General features: G+C 39.5%; 1 protein-coding gene across 1 annotated transcript in view; it reads left to right on the forward strand.

The window, feature by feature from the left end:
* LOC110528130 (cytosolic phospholipase A2 zeta) overlaps positions 1–17,013 on the forward strand; it is a 28,718-nt gene extending 11,705 nt beyond the window's left edge. Inside the window, exons 6-20 of the mRNA XM_021609953.3 lie at positions 4,126–4,168; positions 5,898–5,952; positions 6,292–6,431; positions 6,533–6,640; positions 6,760–6,794; positions 9,400–9,538; positions 9,816–9,952; positions 10,241–10,463; positions 11,869–11,986; positions 12,273–12,410; positions 14,253–14,360; positions 15,113–15,292; positions 15,468–15,637; positions 15,807–15,993; positions 16,310–17,013. Of these exons, the coding sequence (XP_021465628.1) occupies positions 4,126–4,168; positions 5,898–5,952; positions 6,292–6,431; positions 6,533–6,640; positions 6,760–6,794; positions 9,400–9,538; positions 9,816–9,952; positions 10,241–10,463; positions 11,869–11,986; positions 12,273–12,410; positions 14,253–14,360; positions 15,113–15,292; positions 15,468–15,637; positions 15,807–15,993; positions 16,310–16,551 (2,023 nt within the window). The 3' untranslated portion in view covers positions 16,552–17,013. The remainder of the gene's footprint in view (positions 1–4,125; positions 4,169–5,897; positions 5,953–6,291; positions 6,432–6,532; positions 6,641–6,759; positions 6,795–9,399; positions 9,539–9,815; positions 9,953–10,240; positions 10,464–11,868; positions 11,987–12,272; positions 12,411–14,252; positions 14,361–15,112; positions 15,293–15,467; positions 15,638–15,806; positions 15,994–16,309) is intronic.
* The last annotated feature ends 465 nt before the right edge of the window (positions 17,014–17,478 follow it).

Genomic DNA, 17,478 nt, shown 5'->3' on the forward strand with positions numbered 1-17,478 from the left:
TTATCAAGTGCTTGTCAAATTGTGAATGAGAGACTGATGAAGTGTGTACAGCCTGCAGCAAAAAAAACTGAGCTCATGCCTTTCAAGTGACTTTTTTCAAATCATCATTAGAGTTGCGTCATGCAGCCTTACAATGTATTAAAAATCAAAACATATAGACCAACGTTTGTATAGTAAATATCTATTTCTTTGTTCATTAACGGCTCAACATAGCCGCATGTGCACACTTCCTCAAATCGTTTGGAGAAAATATCCTTTCTATTTTATTCAGCTTTGTTCAATTGAATTCTTCATACTATAAAATAATGCCACGGAATGCTAAGCAAATCTTGTCTGCTATATGAACTAGTGTAGCCCACAGCCATTTGACGTAACCAGATCAGGACCTAACGTAAGGACAACTCAGAGTATGATATTCTGGTCTTCTGAAATAGGCTACATTTTCTTCATATCGTGCATCTTTAGACCTGTCTAAAGTAAATAATATATTTACTGTGAAGTGTAGGCTATATTACATTAATTTATTAGACTTTTTAAAATGTAGATATTCATCAGAGGCAGTGGAAGCCAGGAGATGCTAAATGTCTTTATGTTAATTAACTGTCAATTACCATGAGACCAACAATTATTTGTGTGACAATCACCGGCTGAGAATATTTTGTGACTGCCACAGCCCTAGTTCCACCGTAAACTGTCATAAACAAATCTCACAAATATCTCCTAGCGACTATCTAATCAACGCAACATTGACATTATCCCACACCTGGTTAGCCACTATTGGCTTAAAAAGCCAATTCATTTCCTGCAATATTGCCCCTCTGTGCCGCGCTTGTTTATCACTCCCATGTGTAGCCAGTGGATGTGATAACCTCCTTGTGGGTTGACAGAAATACTTTCCCCAAAACCTTTATATTAAATGTTAATTGTAAAGTAGGCTTTCCTGTCAGAAGTATATCATGAGTAAGTAAAGTATATCATTTGCATCTATTATTTGTTATTTGAAAAATTTGCCATGAGCTGCTGTAGTACAGAACCATCTCTAGACCGGCACATTGCACATTCCTCACTTGCTAGATGCTCAATTAAAGGGCCAGATGCACAATTAAAGAGGAAATACACTCAAAAGTCTAAATTTCTTCCAGACCAATTAAAAAATATATATGTTTTAAGCATTGACATGCTGCATTGACAACATCCAATGTCATTGTTTCTCTATGAACAATTGTAATTTGAAGACTGAAAAGTAAAACTGAGAACATCATTTGGGAAAATATGAAATTTGCGAGAAAATTATTTTACCAGGTATATTGACAGAAAACACTACAACAGTACTACTTCACTACTTTCTCTTGTACACTAAGGACCCGAGGCAGAGTTGCAGGTGAGAGGAGAAGAATGTGCCTATTTGAAAGTTAGGAAGAAATGACTAGCTCGTGACATGTTTCATTTTTTAAAAGGAGCTCTAATGCAATAAAAGGTTGAAGACCCCTGCGCTAGGCTACCTGTCTCCAATGTTTGTAAACAAAGTAAATGTAAACAAGCTCTGTGTAGCCTAAAAGCATTGTTACAACTATTTATAATGTCATGGATGGTCAGTCCTTGCATCCATAGAGTAATCGAGGGGTCCCCAATTACAGTTGAAGTCGGAAGTTTACATACACCTTAGCCAATTATATTTAAACTCAGTTTTCACAATTCCTGACATTTAATCCTCGTAAAAATTCCCTGTCTTAGGTCAGTTAGGATCACCACTTTATTTTAAGAATATGAAATGTCAGAATAATAATCGAGAGAAGGATTTATTTCAGCTTTTATTTCTTTCATCACATTCCCAGTGGGTCAGAAGTTTACATATACTCAATTAGTATTTGGTAGCAATGCCTTTAAATTGTTTAACTTGGGTCAAACGTTTCAGGTAGCCTTCCACAAGCTTTCCACAATAAGTTGGGTGAATTTTGGCCCATTCCTCCTGAAAGAGCTGGTGTAACACAGTCAGGTTTGTAGGCCTCCTTGCTCGCACATGCTTTTTCAGTTCTGACCACACATTTCCTATAGGATTGAGGTCAGGGCTTTGTGATGGCCACTCCAATACCTTGACTTACTACTACTTAAGCCATTTTGCCACAACTTTGGAATTATGCTTGAGGTCATTGTCCATTTGGAAGACCCATTTGCAACCAAGCTTTAACTTCCTGACTGATGTCTTGAGATGTTGCTTCTATCTACATAGATAATTTTCCTGCCTCATAATTTTCCTGCCTCATGATGCCATCTATTTTGTGAAGTGCACCAGTCCCTCCTGAAGCAAAGCACCCCCACAACATGATGCTGCCACCTCCGTGCTTCACGGTTGTAATGGTGTTCTTCGGCTTGCAAGCCTCCCCCTTTTTCCTCCAAACATAATGATGGTCATTATGGCCAAACAGTTCTATTTTTGTTTCATCAGACCAGAGGACATTCCTCCAAAAAGTACAATCTTTGTCCCCATGTGCAGTTGCAAACCGTAGTCTGTTTTTTATGGCGGTTTTGGAGCAGTGGCTTCTTCTTTGCTGAGCGGCCTTTCAGGTTGTGTCGATATAGAACTCGTTTTTACTGTGGATATAGATACTTTTGTACCTGTTTCCTCCAGCATCTTCACAAGGTCCTTTGCTGTTGTTCTGGGATTGATTTGCACTTTTCGCACCAAAGTACGTTCATCTCTAGGAGACAGAATGCATCTCCTTCCTGAGCAGTATGACGGCTGCGTGGTCCCATGGTGTTAACACTTGCGTACTATTGTTTGTATAGATGAACGTGGTACCTTCAGGCGTTTGGAAATTGCTCGCAAGGATGAACTAGACTTGTGGAGGTCTACAGTTTTTTCTGAGGTCTTGGCTGATTTCTTTTGATTTGCTAATGATGTCAAGCAAAGAGGCACTGAGTTTGAAGGTAGGCCTTGAAATACATCCACAGGTACACCTCCAATTGACTCAAATGATGTCAATTAGCCTACCAGAAGCTTCTCAAGAAGCTTGAGAAGCATTTCAAGCATCTCAAGAAGCATTTTCCAAGCTGTTTAAAGGCACAGTCAACTTAATGTATGTAAACTTCTGACCTACTGGAACACTGGAATTGTGATACAGTGAATTGTAAGTGAAATAATCTGTCTGTCAACAATTGTTGGAAAATTGACTTGTGTCATGCACAGTGTAGATGTCCTAACCGATTTGCTAAAACTATAGTTTGTTAACAAGAAATTTGTGCAGTGGTTGAAAAACAAGTTTTAATGACTCCAACCTAAGTGTATGTAAACTTCCGACATCAACTGTATATTCAGCTGTGGCGCAATTTTTCCTTGAGCGGATGGTCGTGGGGTCGAAACATAGTTAAAAACTGAATAATTTCAAACTTTAATTACATTGGGATACAAACAAACATGCCTCTCTATTACTTGGGAACAGATTTCATAAAATAAAATCACGCAATTTAATTTCCGGGTGATTTTGCAGTCTTTTATATCTGACAACAAAATGAATACAAAACAAATAAAATCACTCGTGTGCCGAATTTGGACAGCGGGCTGCTTATTGGGGAACCCTGTTGTCACGCCCTGACCTGAGAGAGCCTTTTTGATGTCTCTATTTTGGTTTGGTCAGGGTGTGATTTGGGTGGGCATTCTATGTTCTGTTTTCTATGTTTCTTTGTATTTTTTTGTTTTGGCCGGGTATGGTTCTCAATCAGGGACAGCAGGCTATCGTTGTCTCTGATTGGGAATCACACTTAGGCAGCCTTTTTTCCCTGTTGTGATTGTGGGAAGTTGACTTTGTTAGTGGCACTATATCTCGCTTAAGCTTCACGGTCGTGTGGTATTGTTTATTGTTTTTGTTGGCGACATCAGAAAAAAAGTAATGTACGCTCACCACGCTGCGCTTTGGTCTATTTCTTCTGACGGTCGTGACACCTGTAGTCTATGGATTTGAGAGTGGTTGCAATTCTTCAGCCCCATCCCTCAGCTTTTTACCGAAACTGGAGGGGAGAACACTTTGTTAATGTTTCAATTAAGGATTGCTGCTTTAAACACCTTTTTTGTAAGGGAACTACTTCAATGACTGAAAAAAGTTTGTTTCTTGTGTTCCCTGTTTGCAGTAAAGAGCCTGCTGGCGAGTATCTCTCTAATGGTGTACTCGTGGTAAGGGCATTCATTTGGTTTGCTGATCATTCTAAGGCAAAGTCAACATCACAAGGATGGTCAGAGATGGATAATGATGAGGTCAATAATGACAGGACATAGCAATGTGCTATAAGAACCAACAAATTATTCACACCCCTTTTTCCACATTTTGTTGTGTTACAGCCTGAATTTTAAAATGGATTAAATTGAGGTTTTGTGCCACTGATCTACACACTATACCCCACAATGCCCCACAATTTTGACAAATTAATAAAAAATGAAAAGCTGAATTGTCTTGAGTCAATAAGTATTCAACCCTTTTGTTATGGCAAACCTAAATAAGTTCAGGAGTAAAAATGTAACTTAGCTTAACAAGTCACATAATAAGTTGCATGGACTCACTCTATGTGCAATAAAGGTGGTTAACATGGTTATTGAATGATTTCCCCATCTCTATACCCAACACATGCAATTATCTTTAAGGTCCTTCAGTCAAGTAGTGAATTTCAAGCGCAGATTCAACCACAAAGTCCAGGGAGGTTTTCTAATGCGTCGCATAGAAGGTAATCTATTAATAGATGGGTAAAACATTTGAAAAAGCAGACAATAAATATGAGTTTGAGCATGGTGAAGTTATTATTATGCTTTGGATGGTGTATTAACACACCCAGTCACTACAAATGTACAGGCGTCCTTCCTAACTCAGTTGCCAGAGAGTAAGGAAACCGCTCAGGGATTTCATCATGAGGCCAATGGTGATTTTAAAACAGTTTAATGGCTGTGATGGGAGAAAACTGAGGATGAATCAACAACATTTTAGTTACTCCACAAAACGAACCTAAATGACAGAGTGAAAAGAATACAGTGTACATAATTAAACTATTCCTAAACCTACACCCTGTTTGCAATAATGCACTAAAGTGTGGCAAAACCTTTTGTCCTGAATACAAAGCATTATGTTTGGTCAAACACATCAAAACACATTCATATTTTCAAGCATGTTATGGATATACTTGTCATCAGCAAGGACTAGAGAGTTTTTTGGGGGCATGAAAAGAAACGGAATAGAGCTGACCACAGGGAAAATCCTAGAGGAAATCAAGTACAGTCTGCTTTCCAACAGACACTGGGAGACAAATTCACATTTCAGCAGGACAAATACTTTAAACTCAAGGCCAAATTTACAGTACACTGGAGTTGCTTGAATGTGGCCTAATTACAGTTTTGACTTAAATCGGCTTGAAAATATATGGCAAGACTTGAAAATGGCTGTCTAGCAATAATCAATAACCAACTTGACAGAGCTTGAAGAGTTTAAAAAATAATAATAGGCAAATATTGTACAATCCAGGTGTGCAAAGCTCTTAGAGACTTACCCAGAAACCCTCACAGCTGTAATCACTGCCAAAAGTGATTCTAACATGTATTGACTCAGGGATGTCAACACTTATTTAATCAACATATATTAGTGTTTTATTGTTTCATAAATCTTTAAAAACATACTTTTTCTTCCACTTTGACATTACAGAGTATTTGGTGTAGATCGTAAAAAAACAAAAAATACAATTAAATTAATTTCAATCCCAATTTGTAGCACAACAAATTGTACAATAAATTAAGGGGTGTGAATACCATCTGAAGGAACTGTATGTGTAATGTAATGCTGTACAAAATTAAAGCAAATAATTCACACCCACGAACAGAAGGCAATTCTATATGCTGTTTATTGTAGTATACTTTGTCCTAGGCCTCCCCATTCTCTACTGTGGATGTGAATATAGAAAAGCTGATGACCACTGCCAGTGAGTATCATTCAAATTATTATCTACTGTCCTGTTGAACATAGTTTGGCCTTTACTTGACCCATAAAATGTTTGCAAAATTAAAGAAGAAAGTTCTATCAGTCTAAAGACTGCCCCTGCTGCAAAGTTGCTTGCAATGTATGTATTATCTATGTTGTTATTGTTCTAGTGGAGGGGCCACTTATTCTCTAAATACCTCCCAATGTATGTATGCATTCTGTCTGTCTGTCTGTGCATAATCAGACCGGTCTACACAGGATATTCATAGATCACTGATCACTGAACTGAGATCATAGATCACTGAACTGAGCAACCACATCTATGTTGTTATTGTTCTAGTGGAGCAGAATGTGGTCCTGAAAATGAGTGGGGCCTTTCCAGAAGAGCATAAGATTCTTGCTCCTCAAAAAACATCCAACCTGACCAAAACTCTGCGCTACTACATCAACAGAGACCTGGAGACAGAGCTTTGCGTGAGGGTGCGGTTAACTGATCATTTACTTGACCAATATCTTTCCTATCTTTATACAAGTTCCATATGATTTTTTAAATTCCACAATCATATTTTTTGTATCCCCAGGATAAATTGGGTGAGGTAGAAGATCCAAATGTCACTGGCTTATCTACTGTTCCACTCCTGCAACTTCCAGCCAGTAATGATTTCAAAGTATCTTTACCTGTGGGAGAGGTACAGTAGACCTAATTCTTTGCACCCTTCTAGTGTATGTATAAAGTGCCAAGGAAAGCTTATTGATGAACAATGTTTATAAAGCCCATGTGATTTACATGGACACTCCCCCTTCACAGGACATGGTGGATCTACATTTGAGAACAGAGGACTGGTAAAGTGCTTTCCTTTTTTATGAAACAAACCATCAGTATTTGAAGAGTTTCTTTCCAAAACGCTATATATCCATTTTCAGAAATATTAAAATAGCTTGTATTGTTTAAAGAAATTATGAGAAAAATGTGTACATTTTTTCACGATCCAATCATGTCATGGCATTGTTCAATGACAAGCATGTATTTGTTCAATATCTTTCACTTGACGGTTTCATTTCAGAGAGACAAATAAATCATGTTTTTTTGCCAAATGCTATATACAGTGCCTTGCGAAAGTATTTGGCCCCCTTGAACTTTGCGACCTTTTGCCACATTTCAGGCTTCAAACATAAAGATATAAAACTGTATTTTTTTGTGAAGAATCAACAACAAGTGGGACACAATCATTGTGTATTGGATATTTCAAACTTTTTTAACAAATCAAAAACGGAAAAATTGGGCGTGCAATATTATTCAGCCCCTTTACTTTCAGTAAACTTTCTTTTTTTGAGCAGTGTATAGACAGTACCAGTCAAAAGTTTGGACACAGCTACTCATTCAAGGGTTTTTCTTTATTTTTTACTATCTTCTACATTGTAGAATAATAGTAAAGACATAAAAACTCAGAAATAACACATGATTTTAGAATCATGTAGTAACCAAAAAAGTGTTACAAAAATCAAAATATATTTTATGTTTGAGAATCTTCAAAGAAGCCACCCTTTGCCTTGATGACAGCTTTGCACACTCTTGACATTCTGTCAACCAGCTTCATCAGGTAGTCACCTGGAATTTATTTCAACTAACAGGTGTGCCTTGTTAAAAGTACATTTATTTCCCTCTTAATGTGTGCCAATCAGTTGTGTTGTGACAAGTTACGGCCGGTATACAGAAGATAGCCCTAATTGGTAAAAGAGTCCTAAAAGAGTCCTTATTATGTCAAGAACAGCTCAAATAAGCAAAGATAAACGACAGTCCATCATTACTTTAAGACATTAAGGTCAATCAATCTGGAACATTTCAAGAACTTTGAACGTTTCTTCAAGTGCAAGTGCAATTGCAAAAACCATCAAGCGCTATGATGAAACTGGCTCTCGTGAGGACCGCCACAGGAAAGGAAGACCCAGAGTTACATCAGCTGCAGACAATTAGTTCCTTGGAGTTACCAGCCTCAGAAATTGCAGACCAAAAAAATGCTTCACAGAGTTCAAGTAACAGACATCTCAACATCAACTGTTCAGAGGAGACTGCATGAATCAGGCCTTCGTGGTCGAATTGCTGCAAAGAAACCACTACTAAAGGACACCAATAAGGAGAATAGACTTGCCTGGGCCAAGAAACACGAGCAAAGGACTTAGACCGGTGGAAATCTGTCCTTTGGTCTGATGAGTCTAAATTTGAGATTTTTGGTTCTAACCGCTGTGTCATTGTGAGACACAGAGTCGGTGAACGGATGATCTCTGCATGTGTGGTTCCCACCGTAAAGCATGGAGGAGGTGTGATGGTGTGGGGGTGCATTGCTGGTGACACTGTCAATGATTTGTTTAGAATTCAAGGCACACATAACCAGCATGGCTACCACAGCATTCTGCAGCGATATGCCATCCCATCTGGTTTGTGCTTAGTGGGACTATCATTTGTTTTTTAATAGGACAATGATCCAAAACACACCTCCAAACTGTGTAAAGGCTATTTGACCAAGAAGGAGAGTGATGGAGTGCATGCATCAGATGACCTGGCCTCCACAATCACCTCACCTCAACCCAATTGAGATGGTTTGGAATGAGTTGGACCACAGAGTGATGGAAAAGCAGCCAACAAGTGCTCAGCATATATGGGAACTCCTTCAAGACTGAAGGAAACAATTCCAGGTGAAGCTGCTTGAGAGAATGCCAAGAGTGTGCAAAGCTGTCATCAAGGCAGGTGGCTACTTTGAAGAATCTAAAATCTAAAATATATTTTGATTTGTTTAACACTTTTTTGGTTACTACATGACTCCATATGTGTGATTTCATATTTTTGATGTCTTTACTATTCTACAATATAGATAAAAGTAAAAATAAGAAAAAACCCTTGAATGAGTAGGTATGTCCAAACGTTTGACTGGTACTGTATATACATATTTATAATAATAATATAATACAGTAATATGAGACATGTATGTAAAACATTTACATTTGACATTTTAGTTATTTAGCAGATGTTCTTATCCAGAGCGACATACATTGAGTGCATTGATCCTAATAAATATACAGGATGCAAACCTTCCATTCCAGCTAAACAATGCGTTTTGCAAAAAAAAACTACATTTTCATACACATCTAAAATCTATTCATAACAAATCTGAGAACAGTAATATTTTACACATGAAGGTATCCATAAGCAATCCTTTCTGATGAAAAAACAAAAAAAATGGTTGATATATAGATGGAAATAAACTCTTCATTTAATTCAGAAGTATTTAAACACGTGGCGTATTTAGTTGTTATTAATGTGTTAGATGTGTGTACGTGTGTGTGTGTGTGTGTGTGTGTGTGTGTGTGTGTGTGTGTGTGTGTGTGTGTGTGCGTGGGTTCGTGCGTGGGTGGGTGGGTGGGTGTATGTACGGCCTCTGTAAATCCACAGCCCAGACATTGAATTTGAGGTGCGTCTTGATTTTGACATCCCTTCGGAGGAAAAAGAATTCCTGAATAAGAGAAAGGTGCTAGTGGGTCAGGCCTTACGAAAAGAGTTGGGTCTCACCTCTCCTCCTGACCCTAAAAAGGTACATGGTGATGATTTTTATGCACTAATTTACACACCACACTAATTGCTGCTTATCAGCCATAATTTCAACACTAATGGAGACTGAATATTGATGCTGACCAAATTTGTTTGCCTTTTTTCAGTCTCATTGTTGTGGGGAAATTGTTCATTTCTACTGTGATGTGCAGATGTCATCCACTGTCATTACGAAACAAGTCTCAACAGAATGTGTTAAAACAGATTGACTGACAGATGGAAAATCCAACCAGAGATGTTGTTTGTCTTTCTTCCCCCAGTTGCCTGTTGTAGCTGTGGTTGGCTCAGGGGGAGGGACCAGAGCAATGACCGGCCTGTATGGCAGTCTGAAGGGGCTGCAGAGACTGGGCCTACTGGACGCTGTGAGCTACATCACTGGTGTGTCAGGCTCCACATGGTGAGCATGGCATTTATCTCCATCGCAATTAAATCTGCAATAAGCTGAATTAATGAATGAATGAATTAATGAATGAATGAACGAACAAACAATCAAACAAAAACTAACAAACAAACAAAAACTAACAAATTACATTTGTCACTTTGAATTTCCTTATGAGCTCAGACAGTTTTGGCTCACAGGTATTTTTACCCTGTAATCTCTACTGTAACCTGTCTTCACTTACTAAGTTTATACTACTGAGACTCCTACTTACAGTAAGTGACATAACACATTCCTGTTCAACAGGGCCTTAGCCACCCTGTATCAGGAAGCAGATTGGTCACAGCGTGATATGGATGAGTCCATCTCGGCTATGGAGGAGGAAATCACCAAGAGTATCCTCAGTGCCTTCACCACTGAGAAGCTGCTGTACTACAAACACCAGATGGCAGAGAAAGAGAAGGAGGGACATATGGTGTCACTCATAGACATGTGGGGTCTGGTCATTGAGCACTGCCTTCATGGGAAGGTACAGCAGCCTACTGTACACTCATACTTTACAATACACACTGTACTAATCACACTGCAATAGGAAGAAGTTCCGCAAAAATGGTTTTGTCGCCTTTAATTACATTGAAACTATGAGATGTTTTTACTACAGACACACTATTATGTCTTTCACACTGAGTTATGATACTTTACATAATGTGTTTTGTGAATTTGGTTACAGCAGCGTATTTGACAGATTGATTTCTCCCAATGATGTATATAAACCCTGGATTGCTGATGCTATTGGCCAGAGAGGCTTTGAAGCCATCAGTTGGCCATTTTGGTACTCCCCAGTAGGAACAGTCCTCAATGGGAATGAATGGAATTCTAAAGTATTTCAATTAAATGTTTCAAGGACAGAATTACATGTATTTAAGTATTTTTTGTTGTGGTGGGTACTAGTAACATATAATATATACTTTAAGGAAAATGTATGTTTAGCTCACATAATATAATTTCAAAGTATGCATTAAGGTGTCTGTGAAATAATAATGTGGTAAAAACAAATGTAGACATTAATAAATGCATTATATAGCTTACAAAACACTTTTTTACTACGGTGGGGGAGTACCAAGATGGAGGCACGGTGGTATCAACACAGCGCCCCCCTGTCCGTCATCTAGTGTATATATAAATCATTGGTGAGAACTCTAACAACCAAGAACCAACCTCTGTCTTCAGCCTATTCTGATTGCTAGAGTTTACCAGAGATGAATCTGATTAAATGAGAATAATCAAATAACAGAATGATTGCTGGTAGACACGGAACACAATAAAATGACTATAGGATCAAGCAGATCCAGAAACATGGGTAAATCAATCCTGTCAAAACAAAGCATGACTGACATGACTATTTGTTACGCCCGCTAAAGAAATGAGCCACCAAATCAGAAAAAAAACAGAGGGGCAGAATTGGCTCTCCACTTAGATAGTAGATTGGATGAGATGTACCCGACCTAGTATTAAACTTTGTAACTGTGTGGCGATCTAGATAGTCTTAATTATTGAGAGGCAGCTCTCTATTTGAATGGAGCAGGGCTGCTTTCTCAGTCAAGTCTCTCACACTTCACACTGTGGGTCTGGGAGTGTTTATCACCAGGTCTCTCTGATGTCACAGCAAGCCTTGCTCTGTGCTCAGTCAGCCACTTCAGCCTGGCTGTCTGTCACTACCCATGGAATGTGGGGATTGTGGTGCTTTAACTTTAATAGAATAAAGGTGGCAAAAACGAATGTAGACATTAATAAATGCATTTCTATAGCTTCCAAAATATGGTTTACAATGGTGGGAAAGTGCCATGATGGAGACACGGTGGCTTCAACACAGCGCCTAACATTAGTGTTGTTCATACAATGTAAATCATTGATTTCTCCTGTGGGGTTTGTAGAAGAAAACCAGTACCCTGTCTGACCAGCAGAAGGCAGTATCAGAGGGCCAGAACCCTTTACCCATCTGTACTGCTGTCAACCTAAAGGACGGAGCGAAAGGCACCACAACAGAGTTTGGTAAAGCTGTTCGAGCAACTTATGTTTGATATGTATTTTAATGAAACCCAAACAATGGTCCACATGTTGAAGCAAGGAATATTGTAACACCATTTTGATGGTGTTAACTTATGTTATTTACATATCCTTATGTATCCAGTTACAAACTAAAACATTTTTGTAGTGGGAGGCAAGACATAGATAAAATGCCTTACAACCGATTGAAAATAGCAGTTGCAGTATAAATGACCTATAAATGTAATAATAACAGAACAATTTGTTTATCTTTCTATTCCTATCCTTTTAGAGTGGTGTGAGTTCACACCATATGAGGTGGGCTTCCCAAAGTATGGGGCCTATGTCCATGCGGAGGACTTTGGGAGTGAATTCTACCTTGGTCACCTGGTCAAGAAACATCCAGAGATATGTATCGCCTCTCTGCTTGGTGAGAGAACACTTACTTGTGTGTGTGCATGCGTTTCACACAGACAGACAGACAGACAGACAGACAGACAGACAGACAGACAGACAGACAGACAGACAGACAGACAGACAGACAGACAGACAGACAGACAGACAGACAGACACAGTTGAAGTCGGAAGTTTACATACACCTTAGCCAAATACATTTAAACTCAGTTATTCACAATTCCTGACATTTAATATTAGTACAAATTCCATGTCTTAGGTCAGTTAGGATCACCACTTTATTTTAAGAATGTGAAATGTCAGAATAATAGTAGAGAGAGTGATTTATTTCAGCTTTTATTTATTTTATCACATTCCAAGTGGTTCAGAAGTTTACATACACTCAATTAGTATTTGGTAGCATTGCCTTTAAATTGTTTAACTTGGGTCAAATGCTTTGGGTAGCCTTCCACAAGCTTCCCACAATAAGTTGGGTGAATTCTGGCCCATTCCTCCTGACAGAGCTGGTGTAACGGAGTCAGGTTTGTAGGCCTCCACGCGCTTTTTCAGTTCTGTCCACAAATTTTCTATAGGATTGAGGTCAGGGCTTTGTGATAGCCACTCCAATACCTTTACTTTGTTGTCCACAACTTTGGAAGTATGCTTGGGGTCATTGTCCATTTGGAAGACCCATTTGTGACCAAGCTTTTACTTCCTGCCTGATGTCTTGAGATGTTGCTTCAATATATCGCAACCATTTTCCTGCCTCGTGTTGCCATCTATTTTGTGAATTGCACCAGTCCCTCCTGCAGCAAAGCACCCCCACAACATGATGCTGCCACCCCCGTGCTTCATGGTTGGGATGGAGTTCTTCGGCTTGCAAGCCTCCCCCTTTTTCCTCCGAACATAACGATGGTCATTATGGCCAAACAGTTCTACTTTTGTTTCATCATACCAAAGGACATTTCTCCAAAAAGTACGATCTTTGTCCCCATGTGCAGTTGCAAACCATAGTCTGGCTTTTTTATGGCGGTTTTGGAGCAGTGGCTTCTTCTTTGCTGAGAGGCCTTTCAGGTTAGGACTCGTTTTACTGTGGATATAGATACTTTTGTACCTGTTTCCTCCAGCATCTTCACAAGGTCCTTTGCTGTTGTTCTGGGATTGATTTGCACTTTTCGCACCAAAGTACGTTCCTCTCTAGGAGACAGAACGCGTCTCCTTCCTGAGAGGTATGATGGCTGCGTGGTGCCATGGTGTTTATACTTGTGTACTATTGTTTGTACAGATGAACGTGGTACCTTCAGGCATTTGGAAATTGCTCGCAAGGATGAACTAGACTTGTGGAGGTCTACAGTTTTTTTTCTGAGGTCTTTGCTGATTTCTTTTGATTTTCTAATGACGTCAAGCAAAGAGGCACTGAGTTTGAAGGTAGGCCTTGAAATACATCCACAGGTACACCTCCAATTGACTCAAATAATGTCAATTAGCCTATCAGAAGCTTCTAAAGCCATGACATCATTTTCTGGAATTTTCCAAGCTGTTGAAAGGCACAGTCAACTTAGTGTATGTAAACTTCTGACCCATTGGAATTGTGATTCAGTTAATTTTTAGTGAAATAATCTGTCTGGAAACAATTGTTGGAAAAATTACTTGTGTCATGCACAAAGTAGATGTCCTAACCGACTTGCCAAAACTATAGTTTGTTAACAAGAAATTTGTGGAGTGGTTGAAAAACGAGTTTTAATGACTCCAACCTAAGTGTATGTAAACTTCCGACTTCTACTGTATGTCACAATATACCTGCTACTAATGATCTATGGATTTCAATGTAAATGCAATACTTTCTACAGTGTGGGCACCTTTGCCTCTGTGTTGACAGGTCTTTGGAGCAGTGTCTTCTCTCTTAACCTGACCCAGCTTTGGGACTTTGCAACTGGAGGTCAAACATCCTGGAGCACATGGCTGGGGGAAGAAGTCAACAAAATAGGTCTCTAACATGTTTATTTGGCATTTTGTATTTATTACGATCCCCATTAGCCGCTGCATAAGTATTAGCTACTCTTCTTGGTGTCCACATAACATAATACATAATACAGAACATTATTAGTCAAGGACTGAACAAAGATCAATAGTGATGCGGTCAATTTCTCCTCAACTTTGAGCCAGGAGAGACTGACATGCATGTTACTGACACTTTCCCTCCGTGTGCATCTAAATGCCATACGTGCTGCTTTGTTCTGGACCAACTGCAATTCACCTATGTCCTTCTTTGCCGCACATCACCACACAGCTGGGCAGTAGTCCAGGTGCGACAAAACTAGGGCCTGAAGGACCTGTCTGGTCTACTGAGACGTCAAGAAGGCAGAGCAACGCCCTATCAAGGACAGACCTTCGTCCCATTTTCGCAACCATTGAGTCTGTTTTCACCATGACAGCTTGCCATCTAGGGTTACACCAGGCAGTTTAGTTTCCTCAATTTGCTCAATAGCCACATTATTCAATAATTGATCTAAACGAGGTTTGAGCAAGTGATTTGTCCCAAAAATGATGCTTTTAGTTTTTTATATATTTAGCACCAGCCTATTGCTAGTCACCCATTCTAAAACTGACTGGAGAGCTATGTTAAGTGTCTCGGTTATTTATTTTACTGCTGCAGCTAACATACTGCTCTGCCAAACTCACAATAAACTCTGTGTGGCAATGTTTGAGTTTGACACCACTCCGCTTCTTCCTCTAAAGAATTTGACAATGAACCAACCACCCTGGACACCTACCTCTTCAAGCCTATCACTAACACTGCCTCAGCGCTGACCAGCTTCTTTACCAGCCGGCCAGTCATCACTCAGATCTACAACTTCATGCGTGGGTTCTTCCTGCACCGGAACTACAATGACAACAGCAACTTTACATCCTGGAAAGGTGCCACTCATGAACCACCCAAACTATTGCTGTTAATCCAAATTCAACATGGATTTACTCAAACACTGTTATACAGTGTGTGTGTGTGGCATCAGCAGTCTATTTATGCATTGTATTATTAATGCATGTAGATTCAGATTATGTTTGTGAAGTTTTTCTCCCAATCTTGCTGCAGATATGCATCCAGATGCCTTCCCCAACAGACTGACTCCAGCTGACCCCACACTCTACCTGGCGGACTCTGGGTTCTCCATCAACACAGGCTGTCCCCCTGTCTTGAGACCAGAGAGGGGTGTTGATATCATCATGTCCCTCAACTATTCGTGGTGTGAGGACCAATTCAAAGTAAATGGGTTGAGTTTATGAATAATACAAGAGTGAACTTAATTTGCTAGATCCATATTTCGTACAGGTTTGCACACACACACACTAGGCCAGAAGGTGCATATGACTTGTAACTGCCATACACAGTGTTTGAATTGTCTGACTGACATCTCTTTAATCAATCTACCAGGTCCTAAAGAGGACTGAGGTTTACTGCAAAGACCACAGCATCCCCTTCCCCCGCATTGACTTCAGCAGCCTGGAGGGACAGCCCCTGAAAGAGCTCTACATCTTTGAGGAGGAGGAGAACCCCAAGGCTCCCATAGTCCTTCACTTCCCTTTAGTCAACATCTCATTCAAAGAGTTCAAGGCCCCTGGTAAGCACTGTCAAGATTATCATAATTGTAAAAGAAGCAGAGGTAGTCAATGACCTACTGTAGCTAGCTAATGGCTCAAGCTGTCAATATGCCATTCGCCCTGTGCCTGTCAATCAAATCAATATTCTGTCAATTTTCAATGTTGTGTGCTTTAGAGATCAGGGCCAAAAATCATTGTCATAAACCTTTGTATCGTATTGTATTGTATTGGACTGGATTGTATTGCACTTTGTTGATATTGTTAGTTAAACTATAGTTTGATGTTTGTTTGTTTAATGTTTAAGGCTGACCGTATTGTTATGTTCTCATTCTGAAGGTGTGGCACGTAAGGGTGAGGAGGAGAGGAAGGCAGGGGATGTTGACATTAGCTCAAGCAGCTCCCCCTACCTCACTAAACATCTCACCTACACAGCAAAGGACTTCCGAGCACTGACAGACCTTACCTCATACAACATCCAGAACAACAAGGAGCAGATCCTCCAGGCTCTCGGGAAGGTCCTCGAAAGGAAGGTGCCTGTGGAAGAATCAGACCACCATGAGCAGCACTCATATCATTGAACAGGGGCCCTTCCATGGAGGAAGAGAGAGAACAACATGCATACAGAGCAGATTTAGAGGAGCAACTCTAACCGCAATTTCTTGGTGGTGCGTCCTAAGCCGTGTTTCTAAACGTTTAAAGGGGAGAATGCATTTTGTTGTAACTTTGAGTTCTTGTTTCCGAGCTCGTGGGTTGTTTTTCTAGACTGTCTTTTTTTACATTCTACCTTTATGAACCTTACTGTATGTTTCATATTATCAATTGTATCTTGTTGAGTTCATTTTAGCACAGAACTCCTGTGTGTTTATACACACATAGTATTTTCTCTCTTGGAGGTTATTCTGGAGACACATGTAACCACGTTAAATCGTATTCCTTGATAGTAATTTACTCTGCTTTATTATGTACCATGTCTTCAATGTATACTGTTGTTGTTTGAAAGTTAATTAATTCATGACTAATAAATCTATTAGTTGATTTGAGTTAATGCAGTCCTCGTTTATAGAGTAACTCTTTGAATGGCTATTTTCATAAGTTAGTAATGGTTACTCTTAAATTGGCTAATTGCACACACACAATAATGCTTCGAGATCCCCACAGAGTACACCTTCAAAACACTGTCAAATAAGTGTCACACCAAAGCATCACTCACAGGAAAAATAAATGTTTACAAAGTGGTTCTTTAACACAGGCGTCTTTCGAAATGATAGAAAGCTTGGCATCTGTCCCAGAGCAAATGAGACTTCTAAACATGATGTGTTTGGTGGTAAAGACAGAGAGCAGGCTCATTGGAAATAACTTCACGATCCGAGCTCTGTCTTGAGACTCATAATATGGGAATTAGATTGTGTTAATGGCACTGGGTCCAGCATACAGCATTGTATCTAAAGGATTGAATAGAAATCGTACACAACTCATCATAATGCAACTATAGACTTGATGGGAAA

The sequence above is a fragment of the Oncorhynchus mykiss genome, chromosome 1, assembly GCF_057628025.1.
Source record: "Oncorhynchus mykiss isolate SJ-2025 chromosome 1, ASM5762802v1, whole genome shotgun sequence".
In the NCBI taxonomy this organism is placed as follows: Eukaryota; Metazoa; Chordata; class Actinopteri; order Salmoniformes; family Salmonidae; genus Oncorhynchus; species Oncorhynchus mykiss.